At 44.8% G+C, this 15,354-nt stretch overlaps 5 protein-coding genes across 5 annotated transcripts; 3 read left to right on the top strand and 2 right to left on the bottom strand.

Annotated features, from left to right (window-relative positions):
• Window positions 1-398: 398 nt before the first annotated feature.
• On the top strand, window positions 399-659 carry K450DRAFT_166744 (uncharacterized protein; the record flags this gene model as incomplete). The annotated part of the gene is made up of 1 exon (XM_051584059.1): window positions 399-659. A coding segment is annotated over one exon (261 nt), but the record flags the coding sequence as incomplete, so codon positions are not given.
• A 716-nt stretch (window positions 660-1,375) lies between these two features.
• K450DRAFT_242271 (uncharacterized protein) lies at window positions 1,376-2,458 on the bottom strand. The gene has a single exon (XM_051589224.1). The coding sequence runs from the start codon at window positions 2,208-2,210 to the stop codon at window positions 1,563-1,565; it is 648 nt and encodes a 215-aa protein (XP_051444463.1). The 5' UTR covers window positions 2,211-2,458; the 3' UTR covers window positions 1,376-1,562.
• Window positions 2,322-6,423, bottom strand: K450DRAFT_242269 (uncharacterized protein). The gene is made up of 13 exons (XM_051589223.1): window positions 6,082-6,423; window positions 5,878-6,019; window positions 5,386-5,804; window positions 4,700-5,320; window positions 4,527-4,619; window positions 4,313-4,440; window positions 3,966-4,215; window positions 3,683-3,871; window positions 3,496-3,615; window positions 3,311-3,386; window positions 3,049-3,185; window positions 2,853-2,952; window positions 2,322-2,749 (listed from the first exon to the last, which is right to left on the bottom strand). Exons 1-13 carry the CDS (start codon window positions 6,385-6,387, stop codon window positions 2,433-2,435), a joined length of 2,898 nt encoding a protein of 965 aa, XP_051444462.1. The 5' UTR covers window positions 6,388-6,423; the 3' UTR covers window positions 2,322-2,432.
• Window positions 6,424-6,541: 118 nt separating this feature from the next.
• On the top strand, window positions 6,542-7,730 carry K450DRAFT_242263 (uncharacterized protein). Its single transcript, XM_051589222.1, has 5 exons — window positions 6,542-6,607; window positions 6,700-6,719; window positions 6,784-6,854; window positions 6,934-7,159; window positions 7,228-7,730. Exons 1-5 carry the CDS (start codon window positions 6,562-6,564, stop codon window positions 7,288-7,290), a joined length of 426 nt encoding a protein of 141 aa, XP_051444461.1. The 5' UTR covers window positions 6,542-6,561; the 3' UTR covers window positions 7,291-7,730.
• Window positions 7,731-11,064: 3,334 nt separating this feature from the next.
• Window positions 11,065-12,322, top strand: K450DRAFT_242254 (uncharacterized protein). The gene is made up of 3 exons (XM_051589221.1): window positions 11,065-11,476; window positions 11,573-11,948; window positions 12,014-12,322. The coding sequence occupies exons 1-3, from the start codon at window positions 11,376-11,378 to the stop codon at window positions 12,224-12,226; spliced, it is 690 nt and encodes a 229-aa protein (XP_051444460.1). The 5' UTR covers window positions 11,065-11,375; the 3' UTR covers window positions 12,227-12,322.
• The last annotated feature ends 3,032 nt before the right edge of the window (window positions 12,323-15,354 follow it).

Genomic DNA, 15,354 nt, shown 5'->3' with positions numbered 1-15,354 from the left:
TGGCGCGCAGGCAATTTTGCATCAATATGGTCGCCTTTGATAACGCTATGGCCATTGACGATACTGAACATGAAGGACATCCACCATTAGATTCCTACTCACATTTATACTCCACGTTAGAAAATGACGCAAACGGTCAACCTGGCGGGATCTTAATGACGAGCGTAGCTCAAGAAGTCATGGATGGTCTATGGATTGGAGGCTTCACGGCAGCAGAGAGTCTTCACTTTCTTCAGAAGGAGCACATATCGTACATACTTTCCCTTGGTCACTTTAAGCCACACCATGTAGATAAAGGCATTGTCAACAAGGTAAATGACGGCCCAGTATCGGGGTTTCATCCCCCCCCCCCTTTGACGGTAAACTCCTATGCTGTTGCTTACACGTCTTTGCTTTAGATCATTGTGGTGTTAGATGCGCCACAGCAAAACATAATACAGTATTTCGATGAGACATATGATTTCATCCATCACATTTTAGAATCGGGTGATAAAGTCCTCGTGCATTGCGTGGCTGGTGTGTCAAGGAGTGCCACCATAGTCACAGCTTACTTGATGCGACTTAACAATATGAGGTACAAGGAGGCTTTGGCCATGCTCAAACGAGTGCGGCCATTTGTTACGCCTAACCAGGGATTCATAGACCAGCTACGACTTTATCAGACCATGGGAAACCGTGTAGATGTCAATCACCCAGCGTACAAGAAGTTTTTAGAGACGCATTCCAATCAAGACGAAGAACGTGAGTTTCATGCTGAATATCATTTTTATTTCTTTGGCTCGTGGTATCCGCCATCCTTTGTGTGTGTGAATTAACGCCTATTGCCACTGGATCATAGAAATGGACCATGTTTACGGCCACCCAATACATCCACCAAGTTCTCCCAAGAAATAGAATGAGCCGGAAACATCGACTTATTGTATAGTTACAATCCTCTTTTTTAATGAAAAAGAACAAACATGTATCATATCGTCCTGTTGGCTTGAGCATCTTGCTATGAACTAAAACTGACCGGGTCATGGCTTGGTGTTTCATGTGAGGGTCTCACGACCGTGTAACCGAATACGATGTGTTACCGTTTGCCAAGACCGTAAGTCAGATATCCGTGGACTGAATGAGTTTAGCTACGCAAAAAGATACATCAGGAAAAACGTTTTACTCTCGACACAGTGGGCCCTTTCTAGGTTATACAATTTCCTCTCAGCTTCAAAGTCGGCTTCCTCCAATGGTCATGACGGTGGCTACCAACGTGGAAAAGAGCGACTTGTCACACATTAGTGGGTTTACAGCTTGGTTTAAACGTTGCGCAAGGTGCACCAATGATGTAGTTTCAAGGATAGTCTAACCATCCATTTCATCCGCGGTTGTCAAAAACAATAGGCCAAACAATCAATATGGTGTGTATGCCATGGGCACAAAAAAGTGAACGTAGCTGCTGTAGCCATTCTGGACAAGTTCTTTTTTTTTCTTTTTTCATTTATGAACTACAAGAAGGGGGAAAACTTTCATTTCTACAAAAGACAGCTTGTGCACCAGGCACGGAGAGAGGGGATAGACATGAACTAAACCTTTTCAAAGGTCCAGTACAAGCTGTTGGATCGGGTGTTGACCTTGCAGGTACTGAGTTTGGTTCCGCCAGAGATCTTGGAGTGGGAGATGCAGCGGGGGACCATGTCGTAGAGATGAGAAGCGCTGAAAAGCTTGTAGGTGTTCTTCTTTCCACTGACGGGGACTGCAGCCCATTCTTGCTTTTCAGTAACGATCTTAGAGTAACGCTTTTCGATGTGGGTGGAGTTGCTGATTTCAGAACGCTTGCCGTGATAGCTGTCGCCATCGACTTCACACTGCCACATGACAGCAGCATCAGCATAACCACCGCCCTTACCATGGGTGGTCCAACGGGTGGAAACGCACTTGTGGAGGGTGTTCTTGTTGATATGGAGGGAGAAGTACTTTGAGCCAGAGTGGTGCTTCAAAGTCCAATGGGAAGCAGACTTTCCAGGAGCAACGATGTTACCGTTGGGGTTGTAGCTCATGTAACTGCTTGTGCCGTACGCTTTGATTTTGTATGTTCCAGAAGATGGTTGTTTGGTTGCTTTGTAGATGGCTTCACCGTCTTTCTTGCCAGTCTTGCTGACACCGCCTTGAGCAGAGGCGAGGGTTACAAAAAGCGCCACCAGGGCGAAAAAAAGGATGGAAAAGTTGGCCATCGAAGTGGATGAAACCGTTGAAAAAAAAAAAAGAAGGTGTGGATAAAGGAGGATGAAAGCAAGAAGCAAAAAGGCTAAATTGCTTAAATACGAAGGAAACCGCGTCGAGGACGACTTCTTGTTATGGACATGGTTGCAATAAAATTTCAATCAATTGTCAGTGTTACATTCTGAGCTCCAAATTATACGTACGACATTATGGTCTGGTCTTTATACATTAAGCTAAGCTAGAGTAATAGTACTAGAAGCTGTAGGTTCCAGTCGTTCAGCAATACGATGAACAACTCCATTTCCTTTAGCCATTTGCTCTTGGCAGATAGGACATGCCATCGTCCGGCTGGACATCAGTAGCGTAGCGTAATTCACTTTACTTGCTAAACTACTGGCCACATGATCTGGTCCAAGGGAGGCCTCGTCAGCCGTATCGTCCATCAAGCATCGCTGGTGGTACGCATGCTTGCAAAAGAAGACGATGGTGGCAACACCCGTCAAGTCTTCATCGAAAGCTGGCTCGTCGCAAATATTGCAAATCGCATCCACTTTGATAGTAGAGGAAAAAAAAAAATCGTTGTGACACGTTAGCGCCGCAATGCCAATTTACAAGAAAACCCTTTCTAGAATACCGCAAGTCGAAAAACGTACCTTGGCATTGAACACCTCTTTTCTGAGTTTTATGCATACGATCCGCTAGCTGCACGCTATCACTTACTAAAATCTTCTCGCAACCTTGCCTCAACGACATCTATTGAAAGGACAAAGATTTTTTTCATTTCATTACGATGTTTGTATCTCCGGTTTTTGTTGAGTTTCGAATATTGAAAAGTCGCTGCTGCCTTACCTGTAGATGATAGTCCTGCAAAATTTTTAACAGAGCTTGCTTGAGATCGGGTATCTCCATCTTATTTGGAATGCGTTTGATGAGCCGCAATGGCTCGATATCGGTGCCCACGTTTTCCAAAAGCCCCTTGATGAACACTACAGACAGAAAAAGGAAATGGTCATTAGCGGGCTCACTTTGTTACGCACGACTTATTATGGTTGGCCAGGGTGACCGAATCGCTCACTTAGCGCAAGGGCTCTCTGTCAAATAATAAACTTACAAGGTTTATCCATGGAATACTTCAGCAAGTCCTCCCAAAGGTCGTCGTCGTTTTGTTCCTTTGCAAAATCGATTGCCTTTTTCGTAACACCGAAACCCCCAAGTCAGTTAGTTTAAGTGTAAAAAGAATGGATCGAGCTTTCCAAACCACCTTATTCGCGATATCTTTTTTCCATGCTGACTTACCCTTTGAACATCTCTCAGTTTTTCGATGATAAGCATAAGAGCTTTCTTGTTATTGCCCATGCGACTCAAGATGAACACCATCTCTGGTATTAACTGCCGCTTTTCGCATATTTTGTATGCCTATGAGAGAGCTAGGTTAGATTTGGGTCCTATTCTACACTGGACTGACGTAACACATATCTCTTACCTTTTCTAATGAATAATAATTGCTAGCTCGTAGGAAATCGAGTAATTTCGCCGGATCAAATTCAGCATAGAGTTCAACTTGAAGGTCATGAAATTCATAACCTAAATGTGGATCACGCCGGAATAGCGCATCAAGATAGGTGTGTAAAAACTTTGGTCTGGGCTTCAGTTGTTGCACCACTCGTTTCGGCTGAAGAAAGTAAAAAAAAAAAAAAAAAATTGTAACAATATCATTAGGATGGGTGAGTCTTTTCCCGCAAACACCGTTCGTCAAATGAACTCACCGGTATAGCCTGGGTGTTTTCAATCAATAGCTGAACGGCTGGCATGTCGTTTGCCTGTTTTCTAGGACTTCCTTCCTGAACCGTCTTTGCTTGTTCATCCAGAAGATATTGATCAAATTCCATGAGTAAAACAGCCTTGTTCCGCACCGCTTCGTACATGTTGTATTCTCGAATCAAATCAAATGCATTGGGCCGGCGTAATCGTAGATTGTACTCAATAGCCTTGTCTGGTTTTCCATTGTAGGTATATCTAGGAACCAATAAAATAATTCATTAGTTCAGGTCCGTTCCCCCTTTATCCGATAATACCCAGCAGCCTGGGTGACTTCCAAACTTGAAAAACTCACAGGTCAGCAAGACATTCTAATAAAATGACGTTGTCCTTGTCTTTCTCCGCAGAGTCTTCCACTGCCATGATAACACTCGACACATTGTACAATATTGGCGGCCATTCATGCAATGTATCCAAAAGCGACTATAAAGTTGGGGTAATAATCACTTTAGGAACGATTTTCCATGGACGTAAATTGAAATGAAATTACGCGGATTCTCTCTCCTTACCTTGTGATCATGCTGCAGTAACCAGGCCAATACCATCTCATACACTGTGCTGCTAAGCTGAGGGGCTTGGATTGGTATATGGCTGGCCATTGCCTAGAGGATAAACGTGAGATAATGTTGATGATTAGCTTTACCTAATACATCGACACCATGCATTCATACTCTCGCCCTACCTTGAGTTGACCCATTTCAGCAAACTTGAATATCCACTGCTCCCACGTATTTTGGTCTTTTTCCAGAATTTTTTCACAAGCAGCTGCCGCCTCTTCGTATCGTTCGTACTCCATCAACCATAGCAAGTACTGTTGTCCAATATCTTTAATAAGGAAGATCTCGCTTGGTGTTCCGTTGGCCAGAGCTTCTTCTGCTGCATGAAGCGCTTCTTCGTACTTGCGATGATCCAAAAGCCACTGGAGATGATCATCCAAATCTCGGGGATAGGCTGCCACGATATCCTTGGGTGATAAGATATAAAACATGTCTTCTTTAGGATAAAATTCTAAGCCATAATCGTTGGGCTGGTAGTGTGAATAGCCATTCACAGCAAGCACGTCGTTAGATATCTCTTCGCCGGACCAGTCAAGTATATGAATTTCTGGCTGACTAGCTGGACGGGTCCGCTGATCACCCTCTTCCTCTTCGTCGCTGGATGCCTCTTCGTCTGTATAGTACAGGATCACAATGTTGTCGACAAATGGGGCGATACCACATATAATATTGTCAGTCCGGAACATACAGATGATCTCCACGTAATGATTAGGTTGTCCTGGTACTTGATCACGCTTGTTTCTCTCCTATAAAAATGGTATTGACTATTGGCGTTCATCATAGCCCTTTACTGAACATTTTGAATTCTTACCCTGACTTTGGCTATCTTCACCATGTCAGCCCACCCAATAAGAAGCGTGGTATCGTCTTTCCAGCACATACGACAACGATATAAGTCGCCTCTGGGGCTACCAGCCGGGCGATCAATGTACGTGATTCGAAGATTGCTTGTAGTATCATACATTTTAACGCCAGTATCATTAGCCCACGCAATTAAGTTACCGCGCCATTTGATAGAATAAATGGGACCTTCATTAGCGTGCAAGACGGTATCTTTATGTCCCAGCCAACCTTTTTCGTTCATTATCAGTTGTTCAGCCATACCACCCGATACAAATTGATGTGTTGACTTGTTTTTGTATTCAGGATCGATAGCGACACTCTTCACAGGTCGACGGTAGTTGAAGGACTGAACTTCAGGGGTATATAAAGCGCACACGAAAATTTTACCTTTCAGAGTTGCAAGGTGTACGGATGAGTTGGATGTAATGTACGATTGAACCATCAATGCGTCTATACTTACCATCATCGGATGCAGTGGCTACATAATCTTCTGCGTTATCAATGGAAATATCATTGACAGTAGCAGAGTGGTTTTGCCAAGATTTGATCAGGTTTCCATCGAAATCGAGAATATGAACAGCACCCCAGTGCGTTCCCATGGCCTACGCAAAGAATGTCTCTTTAGTCTCGTATAAACGGAGCTGGAAGTGGAAGAGACACTTACCACAAATCGCATCGAGACGCGAAGTACTGAGGCTGCATCTTTTGTAAGAGTTTCCGCCACAGAGGACTTTATTCTATTGTATCGTAATTTTGGTTCTTCCTCTTCCTCTTCGTCGTCGTCTTCGTCTTCGTCGTCTTCGTCGTCGTCTTCTTCGCCTGAATTGCTTTCATCTTCTGCGACTTGGTGAGGTTCTACAGCGGAATCATGTGAGCTAGGCTGTTCGTCTTGTTCATTCTCGTTTTGATTAGGTACTGTGTCAGCTTCAGAGCCTTCTGATGGTCTGGCAAAGTCCTGCGGCGTGGACATGAGCAACAATGAGAGTGCGATGCAGGCGCTCTTGCTGGACGAGCGTTTGCAACTCCGTTCATGTCGTCAAGGTCCTGCCATGGTAGCGTTGGACAGTTCACGTGACTTAGCTTTTTTTTTTTCGTTTAAAGACGTTGTAATATCGCAATTTACTAGAGCCTTGAACAAATCGCCATGCCATTGCCTTCAGCCGACGAACTTGAGCAGTTGCAAGATATTGGTAGGTCACTCGAAATATAATATACGACATGATCTCTTGGTTTCCTTCAACGCTGATTTACCGATGTTTCCTTATGTGATCCGCTCTAATAGAAAAGCAATGGGCTGTCAAGGTGAGTAATGCTTCAAACACGGGAACGGATCGGCAAGGACGACTTTTGACATATCTTATGTTAGGCTATGCACCACGCTGAAACATATTTCAAATTGATATCCGCTATAGACGGATCCAAGTTGCGTTTGACTGGGTAAGCAGGCAGCAGTTGATTGAATGTTGACTGATATTGAACAAATGCACAGAAAACTTACCTACTCTGTGCCATTAAGCATTGACGATGAAATCTATGCCGACTTCACTGAAACGTTCCCCGAGATTGATGTTCAACACTTGGATGAGCAGCACTTCAAGACCGACAAGGCTAAGGCCAAGTGGAGAGATTGGATCAACAAATACGAAAAACGAGTGAACGAGTACAACTTTGGCTCCTTGCTTCGTATCGATCCACGAGACGATTACACCGAACAGAACACTATGTTCGGTATGCGAATGCAGGCAAGTTATCAAGCTTTGATGCGGCACTAACCATGTAATGCACACTAATTCCTTTACCTGTCATATAGTTTTACGCAGTGGAAATCGCAAGAAACAAGAAGGGATTGAACGCTGCTGTTTTGAAGAAGTAATAGAAAAAATAAAATAAACCGAAATATCCGTATAGAGAAACTGTCGGCTCCTGTTATCATCGCTGAGGACTTGCAATGGGCCCTGGAAAGAGAAGACTTTGCTGTTGTCAAGGGCTATACTTTTTCCATAAAATCTTGCACTTTGTGTCGGCTTCCATCATGCTTTACGATCTGATTTCTCTTTCTAGTTGAGTAGGCTGCTTTCCGGTTACGCGCCACATGTACTGTCCAGCAAATGAGTCGTTCTGACTTCGCGTCTATGTTCTCTAGTTCACATTCTCAGCTTTCCCAAAGTATTTCATTTTTGCAAGCATTGTGGCCTCCTCTCCGTCGCACACATGAGTAGAACACGTAATGGTTTATTCTCATAATCTTTGCCATAGTACGCAGGCTTCATGATAAGATTTACATTCTACAAACCAAATAAAAATGTTTGTGACGTATAACATAACGAATTCTGAAGAAATCCATTGCGCCAACGAAGAAACCCCACAGCTGTGTCATCCTCCGACACCACACCGTCCTTTTGCGTCACCAACCTTTGCAGATAATCCGAGCTCTCTCATCACACAATCATTGGCACACCTGCAAGCATATTGGAAAGACCGAGCGATGCTGATTGGGTAGCGTATGGCTTGCATGATAACTTTTATGCATTTCATTACCATGCGCCATTGACACATGCTCCATTCATGCGTGCTTTGGCGCAGCCCATGCCTTACCAGAAACCTTCTTTCTACCGTCAATATGGATAATTTTGCGACGGAGCACAATACGAGATATACACCGATCACAACGTATACTCGATAGCCGTTCCATTTTGTGCTTGGACAAAAAACGAATGGAAATAAAATGAACGGCCTGCACTTGCAAGACGCCAGGTCAGTGCCCGGCAAGAATGGGAGACCTCCTCTGGAAAGCAGCGGACAAAATGACAGCTCAGTCAAAACTTACAGCGGTGGCTCATAGCAATGCAGGAATTCCTATTCACCGTGAAGCATATCCCAGGAAAAACTAATGCTGTTGCTGCGGACATCACACACTTCGCAGTACATCTGGTTTCCTGCCATAGCATTCGTTCTTAGGAAACCTCACCCTTCTCTACCAAATGGCTTGTCACCGACAACCAACATTGGTTGCGATTGATGGTCGCATTCCTGACTCTGTAATAGACATCAGGTTCAGAAACGTCTATCCATGGAGACCGACTTTTTTTAATGTCTAGCGATTGGCCCTTCATTATGGGCCCGCTGGACCGATCTTGCGAGAAAGACCAAATATTAGGATCCAGTCACGCTCCAATACTAAATGTAGTCAGGAAAGACCAATATCGACCGTTGGCCTGCTATTAGGATGGCCTTGGCGACCGTGACTACCGTGAAGATAAGCTCATGTTCATCCCGATGTTCTTTAAATCTGAAGTGCGAGCCTGGTTCTATGATGGCGAGTACACTGAATTTGAGGACTTTTCCGCTGCATTCGTGGAACGATTTGGGCTGAAAATAAAGAAATACGCCCCACTGAAGAAGCTGCTGACCATTAGGAAGAAGACAAGGAATGAGCAAGGACCCTTCCGGAACATCCTTGTCTGAAAACGATATGTTGCACCAGTTCATTAACGGACTGAATCCGAAGGCAATCCGTGCCGTAGCATATGTTCTGCGAACTAGTCCTACTCTTCCTCATGGTACCTCCCCGTTTCTTTTGTTCTTCACTACTTTGTTGCGAGACAATCTCAATCATTCTGAAATGAAAGTCTCTTCTTCTTTTTTCCTGCATTGTATTTGTTCTTGATTTAATCCAATTCCCTTTAGCTCAATTAAGTCAAGCTTTCTTTGACCTTGGCAAATTTCACTTCTCTTCATTTATCGTCTTCCTCAAGTCTGTTCTCTATGAGGTATTATCGTAAGAAACATCCTCAGGGACAAAGTTTGACTATTTTTATCAAGATATATTTGCAAAACCAAGGCAATCTCCGAAGGATATAGTGTCGCGACTGCTCCTTGGCGAACCTAAGCAAAGCATTCCAACAACCGTGGCAGTGAACCTTGAATTCACACATAAAACCATAAATGAAAGCGCTTCAAGTCTCAATTAACAAATTCACTCACGTGACTCTTACATGCGCAATAGCATTGTGATTTTCTCTCCTTCCTTCGAGCAACATGTAGAAGACATACAACATTTATTCAACGCACTCCGTGACGCCAAGCTATTGGCTAAACGATTCAAATGTCATTTCGCCAAATCATAAGTCAAATATCTCGGCTTCCTAGCAACCAGCGGTGGCATTAAAGCTGACCCTGACAAGACGGCAGCAGTCACAAACTTTCCCATTCCTAAAGGTATCAAGGATGTTGTTTGAACAGAAACGGGGACTCCGTCAAGGAGTGCCAGTCTCACCTCTTCTCTTTAATTTGGCCATTGAACCTCTGATACGAATGATTTTGCAACACCCGGGAATGCGAGGACTAAATGTGCCAACACCTATCATAGCACAACGGCCTACCCCAATCAAAGTCATGGCATATGCCGATGACGTTGCTGTAATACTAAACGACACAAGGAAATAGAATCGATTAAAAATTGTGCTGGATATCTACTGCTCTGCCTCCAATGCCAAAATGAACCTGGAGAGATAACCAAATAGGGCGATGGGAGTGGTGGAAGGAGTCTCCCATAGGATCGACACCGTGGATGAAGTCCCAGTACAGAGCCGTCCTTTCCGTCTGACCTGGGAAGAGGAAACTCATCTGAAGAAGGAGATAGATGAGTTGTTGGACCTCAACCTGATTAGACCCTCCACTGGAGAATGGACTTCGCCGGCAATCTTTGTAAAGAAGAAGGATGGATCACTCCGCTTCTGCATAGATTATCGGAAACTGAATGCCAAGACGGTGCGCGATACTTACCCCCTACCGCACATCGACGAGATCTTGGATTCGGTTGGAGGGTGCCGTTACTTCACAACCTTAGACGCAGCGTCGGGTTTCTGGCAAACTAGGATGGATGAAGACTCCATCAAAAAGACTGGTTTTGTCACGAAGTACGGAACCTTCGAGTTCATGGTCATGCCGTTCGGTCTTACCAATGCTCCGGCCACTTTCCAAAGACTTATGGCGCAAACTCTCCAAGGGTTGTTGGGTTCCTCGGTGTTCGTATTCATCGACGACATCTTGGTGTGCTCCCGCACACTAAAGGAACACATCGACCATCTGCGTCAGGTCCTCAAGGCGTTGGATGTGGCCAACATCCGGCTAAAAAGGAAGAAGTGCACCATTTGTCGTTCCAGTGGTGACTACCTGGGACATCGGATCGGCCAAGACGGTTTGGCTCCTCTAGGATCAAACGTGGCTAAAGTTTTGGAGATGCGGCCACCAAGGACAAGGGACGAAAAGTGTATGCAGATCTTGTCGGTTGATGCATCTTACCATGGCTGGGGAGCAATCCTAAGTCAGTCGCCGGATGGAGGTCCCAAAGCAGAAAGGGTGATAGCGTACGCATCCAGGTCCTTAAAGCCTGCGGAAAGCAACTATGCACCGACACATTTGCTGAAGTTCTCTTCAACAAATTCATTCCAAGACATGGCGTTCCAAAAGAATTGGTATTTTACCTCAACTTGGCGAACCGAAGTATGAGCAGATGGCTCCTTGCGCTGGGTTCTACGTTAACAACCAATACTCAATAAAAAAAAGTAACAACTGAAAACACACACCTCTGAATAAAACATCGCTGGTAACATGTCTATTTCAACAAAAGCATACATTGTTTAGCTTTGGTGTCTCATCGACGGGACTTCTGGCCAAGTCAATTAAGTTTATAACAGACTAATTAGTGTAAAAAGGGATGCTTAGCTCAACGGAAGACGTACCAAAAAATGTCTCATCATTCATGTTTCCATTCATCCTAATGTAGTTAATTAATTCGTATGTACCGTTTGTATGGAAAGGGCTTGACGAACATAGAGACAAAGAGCGGCATCCAGCAGACGCTTTACACTTGGAGTTTGACTGCTGTTATATTTTTTTGATTGACCGCGCTGTCACCTTCTGCCGCAAATATTTCTGTTGCATTCATCTCGACACATGTCAGTCGCAGTACACCACGGAGATAACCTTCGCAAAACAGAAGTCAAGAAAAAGACTGTATACAAGGCAGTTCTAGATACCCCTTTCATATTGAAATGGTAAGGATTTGTTCAACAGCCTCTCCATACCGGTCGGAGTAGTGCTATGGCCATTACTTGATCAATTACTCATTGTTGCCGATCCTTTCTTTCCAGGCCTTTCACGCCAGCAGATCGACATTTGGAGATCTTTAAAGCACTTTGTGAGCTTTTAAAACCAATAGGAGAGGCCCGATTGGAACGACGAAAACAGCGCAAACAAAAGATCAAAGCAACCGAGCAGCTTCCCAGTTCTCCAACCGTGATCACTGGCTTCAATGAAATCACCCGCAGCCTTGAACGCAAGGACCCAGACGACTCAGATGCCATTGTGTTTGTGTGTCGTTCTGACACGGAACTACCTCAATTGTGCTCCTACTACCCGCAACTATGCGCTCTTGCCGGACGAAAACTTGTCCCGCTGCAAAAAGGCTCGGAAACAGCATTAGCAGGCGTCTTAGGGTTGAAGCGAGTGATGGGTGTACAGGTGAAGGTAAGGAGATGGTGAATTGTGCGAAAAATCTTCCAACGGTCGATGCTGATGTAGTACGTTCTTAGGGCTCTGGCGATGTATGGGACCGTCTAACAAAACTGACCAGTGGGATCCCAACACCTAGCGCACCATGGCTCGAACATAGATACATGCCTACTGAGATCAAAACGCTTGAAACCACCGCACCAGTGATCAATCGGACGCAACCGAAGAACCAGCAGCAAATGAAGCGCCCGTCGGCTGGCACAGAAAGTAGTAACAAAAAACAGAAATCATAACCACACTTTGTGCTATATAAGGCAAAATTTGGTACTATCTTTATCATACAGCCGTAATTTAACACAATACAAATCTCGCCCGGGTTTGGCGGATAAAAGTACACATAGAACGTAGCAAAAAGTGGGAATAAAAACAAAAAGCTATTTTAAATCAAACATAAGAGCGTTCTTTTTTTTTTTTTATAAAGGAGCTTAGTCGTCCGCTGGCAAAGAATCCAATCGCTTGGCAGACGAAGGGTCCGATGGTTTAAGAACAGTCGATTTACGCAAACTCATGGTACGCTTAATAGCATTGAAGGAAATTCGCCTTTCCTTGGACTCCTCTTTTGGTTCCTCTACTTCATCATCCAGCCATGACCCCAAAGGTGAATGATAGGAATCGATCAACGTATCAGACGGTCCCTTTGCTTCAGATGCTGGAGTAGCAGGGGCTGACCGTACCTGTTGCACCTGCTGTGGAGGTAGTTGCATCAGACTGGCACGGGATGACGTACGTACCGGTGACGCGGCTGCAGGTAAAGGTTTGAATTGAAGGGGTTGAGGGCTAGAGAGTGAAGAATTGGACAATTTGGTGTGGATGGTGGGACGTGTGGGGGGTGTTTTCGACTCGCCACCTCCCAAATTTGTCATGGTGGGCACAGGTGAACTGCGCTGTGAGTGGAGAGCATTTGCCGTTGCAATAGCTTCGGCAAATCGGTTGGATTCGCTTTGTGTGTCAGCGGAGCGCAAGCTTGCATTTTCCATGAATGGGCTGTTCTTGGGAATAGTGGGCAGCAAAGGAGGTTGATTGAAATTGGATGGTGGTGGAGCTTGATTGAAATTGGATGGCGGTGGAGCTTGCTGACTAGGTGGAGCTTGCTGACTAGGTGGTGGTTGCATCTTACCAGAAGGTGGTAAGGACGGGCTTCCTTGCATGGTACTACTACCGAGCGAAGACTCCTTGCCGTAGCCACGCGCAGGAGCGGTGGCAAACTTTCGCGCATTTTCGTGCTCCATCAATCTCCTTTGATCCTCTACTGCGACTGTGTTATTGAGCGCAGCTGGATCAACCGTTGAAAATAGCTTTTCGTAATTCAGGATAAGATCCTCCAAAACACAGTCAGAAAACCATTCGCCTGGGTTTTGTGCTTGATTATGATCGTGGAAGATAGCTGGTGTGAATATCAAGGACAGGTTTTGGATGTTCATTTTGTTGGTATCCGCATTGGCAGCCACTCTGCAAAAGAAAATGCGAGGGATGCACCATTTAGTCTCTAAAAGCTTGCCATTCCACCTATCACTCGTGTAGTTCACACTCACCTCGACAAATGCTCAATCAAAACCTTGAGAGTATCATAATGCACCTTTTGCAAGTTGAGAATGTGTTTATAAAGGTTGAAGATTCGGAGTCGAGTATCCTTGATATCTGGAAAATAATTCATTGAAATAAGTCAAGCTGTCCTCGGCATGCAAACATAGGGTCGATCAACCTACTTGAATGATATATCCGGTCATCCATACTGAGAGGAAACAATGGGGTATCAAGCTCTCGAAGGAATTGCTTCATGACATTGGCAATGGTGAATACATCGTAACTATTCTCGTTAAGTACAGTGGCTTCTTCATCCTTTTCGAACGCTTGGCGAAGCTTTTCAATATTACTTTGCCGGCCAGAGATTCGATAAATGCCCTCTCGCTTCAATCCACCCATCCTCTCAACCGCTTCGACGCATTTTATGACCAAAAGTGGAACTGTTCGACGGTGAGCGTGGGCGTACTCCAAAAGAGAGATGCCGAAAAGTAAGTCCTTGCTTTCACCAGCATAGTAATTATGATAAAAGATGGGCGTTGACACTGCAAATTCCTCACGCTTGAACTCATTGCGGAACTGCTCAATGTCCTTGTCGCCAAGAATATGCTCGGCCGTCTTGGTTGCCTGCTGTACAAAGATTTCACTTTGCTGCAATCCCTTGTTTTCCACTTTCAAAATAACATCCAAGGCAATCTTGACTTTGTCTGCCTTTTCTTTCAACATACGTTGAAGAACCTAATGTATGTTAAAAAAAAAAGAGAATTGAGGTCAGCGTCTGACATCGTGTATATGCGTACGAAAATATGGGGGGGGGGGTTTCTTTTACCTTTAAAGACGAGGAGGTTGCGTCGGTTTGCTTTTTCCTCAAATGTTCCAAGTAACGGATTCCATCGCGATACTCAGCATCTAGAAGCAGGGTGATTTTAGTAACGAGGCCATAACTTTAAATTCCCTTTCCAACTCCTTCTGACCACCAGCCTTGTTCGTACCTGTGTCAACGATATCTTTTTTCGTCTTTGCGTTCTTTACATTTTGCTTTGAGACATCAGGAGCCGAGGCTGCTGCGGCAGCATTGGCAAGCTGCGTACCCATATGGGCCATCTTAGCCATCAATCCCGCCATTCTCTTTTGTGGTTGCGGCGAATTGGCATCCAGTGAGGAAAGGGAGCTTTCGTCGGTATCTTCAGATCGACGCTGGCTGCTGGGTGGGTCTTCCATAGAGCCATCCATTGGATACCTGTAAGGTTGTTGTAATAATAGCTGTGATCCTGGTGCAGATGTTGTGGATGACGATGAGTACTGTTGTACAAGTGGAGGAGGCACAGACAATGAGGCTGGTGGAGGTTGTTGAGCTTCCTGCAGCGACATCCGCTGAGCATTTTCCAGTTCTATACACTTTTGCTCGTAGGCCTTTCGTAGCTGGCGGGATGAAATCTTGGTCAGGTTGAGTACACCCAAATGGATGAGATGGGTTGCGGTGAACTTACCTTGGGGATTTCCTTGGTGCGAAATCCAATATAGGTAGCATTTGAGTCTTTCAGGGCATTCTTGACGAACTTCCTATTTCTTTCCTGATTTTCGCGAAGATCAATCATAACATTGAGTTGATTTTTCATGACTTGAACAAACTCACGCCGACACTGAGCTTGTCTGTCAGCTGAGTCTCGAAACTCGTCGGTGGCGCGCTTCACACTTGTATCTACATGGCGAAACTGTTCAAAGGTTTCATTTTCTGGTTCATGCGCTAAGGTCATAATACGCATCAAAGATTGCTGGTACTGTTCCTCGGCGGATATTCTGCAAAGGACATGGGGTGAGTGCTGACACCGAGAGACCA

The sequence above is a fragment of the Umbelopsis ramanniana genome (assembly GCF_025399195.1).
Source record: "Umbelopsis ramanniana AG unplaced genomic scaffold K450scaffold_29, whole genome shotgun sequence".
Taxonomy (NCBI): domain Eukaryota; kingdom Fungi; phylum Mucoromycota; class Umbelopsidomycetes; order Umbelopsidales; family Umbelopsidaceae; genus Umbelopsis; species Umbelopsis ramanniana.
This window is presented reverse-complemented; position numbering and strand designations above follow the sequence as displayed.

Excerpts from the sequence above, each read along its gene's own strand:
- K450DRAFT_242271 (XM_051589224.1), bottom strand. The coding sequence starts at position 2,210 with ATGGCCAACTTTTCCATCCTTTTTTTCGCCCTGGTGGCGCTTTTTGTA.
- K450DRAFT_242269 (XM_051589223.1), bottom strand. The coding sequence starts at position 6,387 with ATGTCCACGCCGCAGGACTTTGCCAGACCATCAGAAGGCTCTGAAGCT. Across the intron at positions 4,216-4,312 it reads TTAGAATGTCTTGCTGACCT|ATATACCTACAATGGAAAAC; the intron begins GTGAGTTTTTCA and ends ATTGGTTCCTAG. Across the intron at positions 3,872-3,965 it reads AAAACACCCAGGCTATACCG|CCGAAACGAGTGGTGCAACA; the intron begins GTGAGTTCATTT and ends TACTTTCTTCAG.
- K450DRAFT_242263 (XM_051589222.1), top strand. The coding sequence starts at position 6,562 with ATGCCATTGCCTTCAGCCGACGAACTTGAGCAGTTGCAAGATATTG. Across the intron at positions 6,608-6,699 it reads TGAGCAGTTGCAAGATATTG|AAAAGCAATGGGCTGTCAAG; the intron begins GTAGGTCACTCG and ends CCGCTCTAATAG. Across the intron at positions 6,855-6,933 it reads TCCAAGTTGCGTTTGACTGG|CATTGACGATGAAATCTATG; the intron begins GTAAGCAGGCAG and ends TGTGCCATTAAG.
- K450DRAFT_242254 (XM_051589221.1), top strand. The coding sequence starts at position 11,376 with ATGTCAGTCGCAGTACACCACGGAGATAACCTTCGCAAAACAGAAGTC. Across the intron at positions 11,477-11,572 it reads ACCCCTTTCATATTGAAATG|GCCTTTCACGCCAGCAGATC; the intron begins GTAAGGATTTGT and ends CTTTCTTTCCAG. Across the intron at positions 11,949-12,013 it reads TGATGGGTGTACAGGTGAAG|GGCTCTGGCGATGTATGGGA; the intron begins GTAAGGAGATGG and ends GTACGTTCTTAG.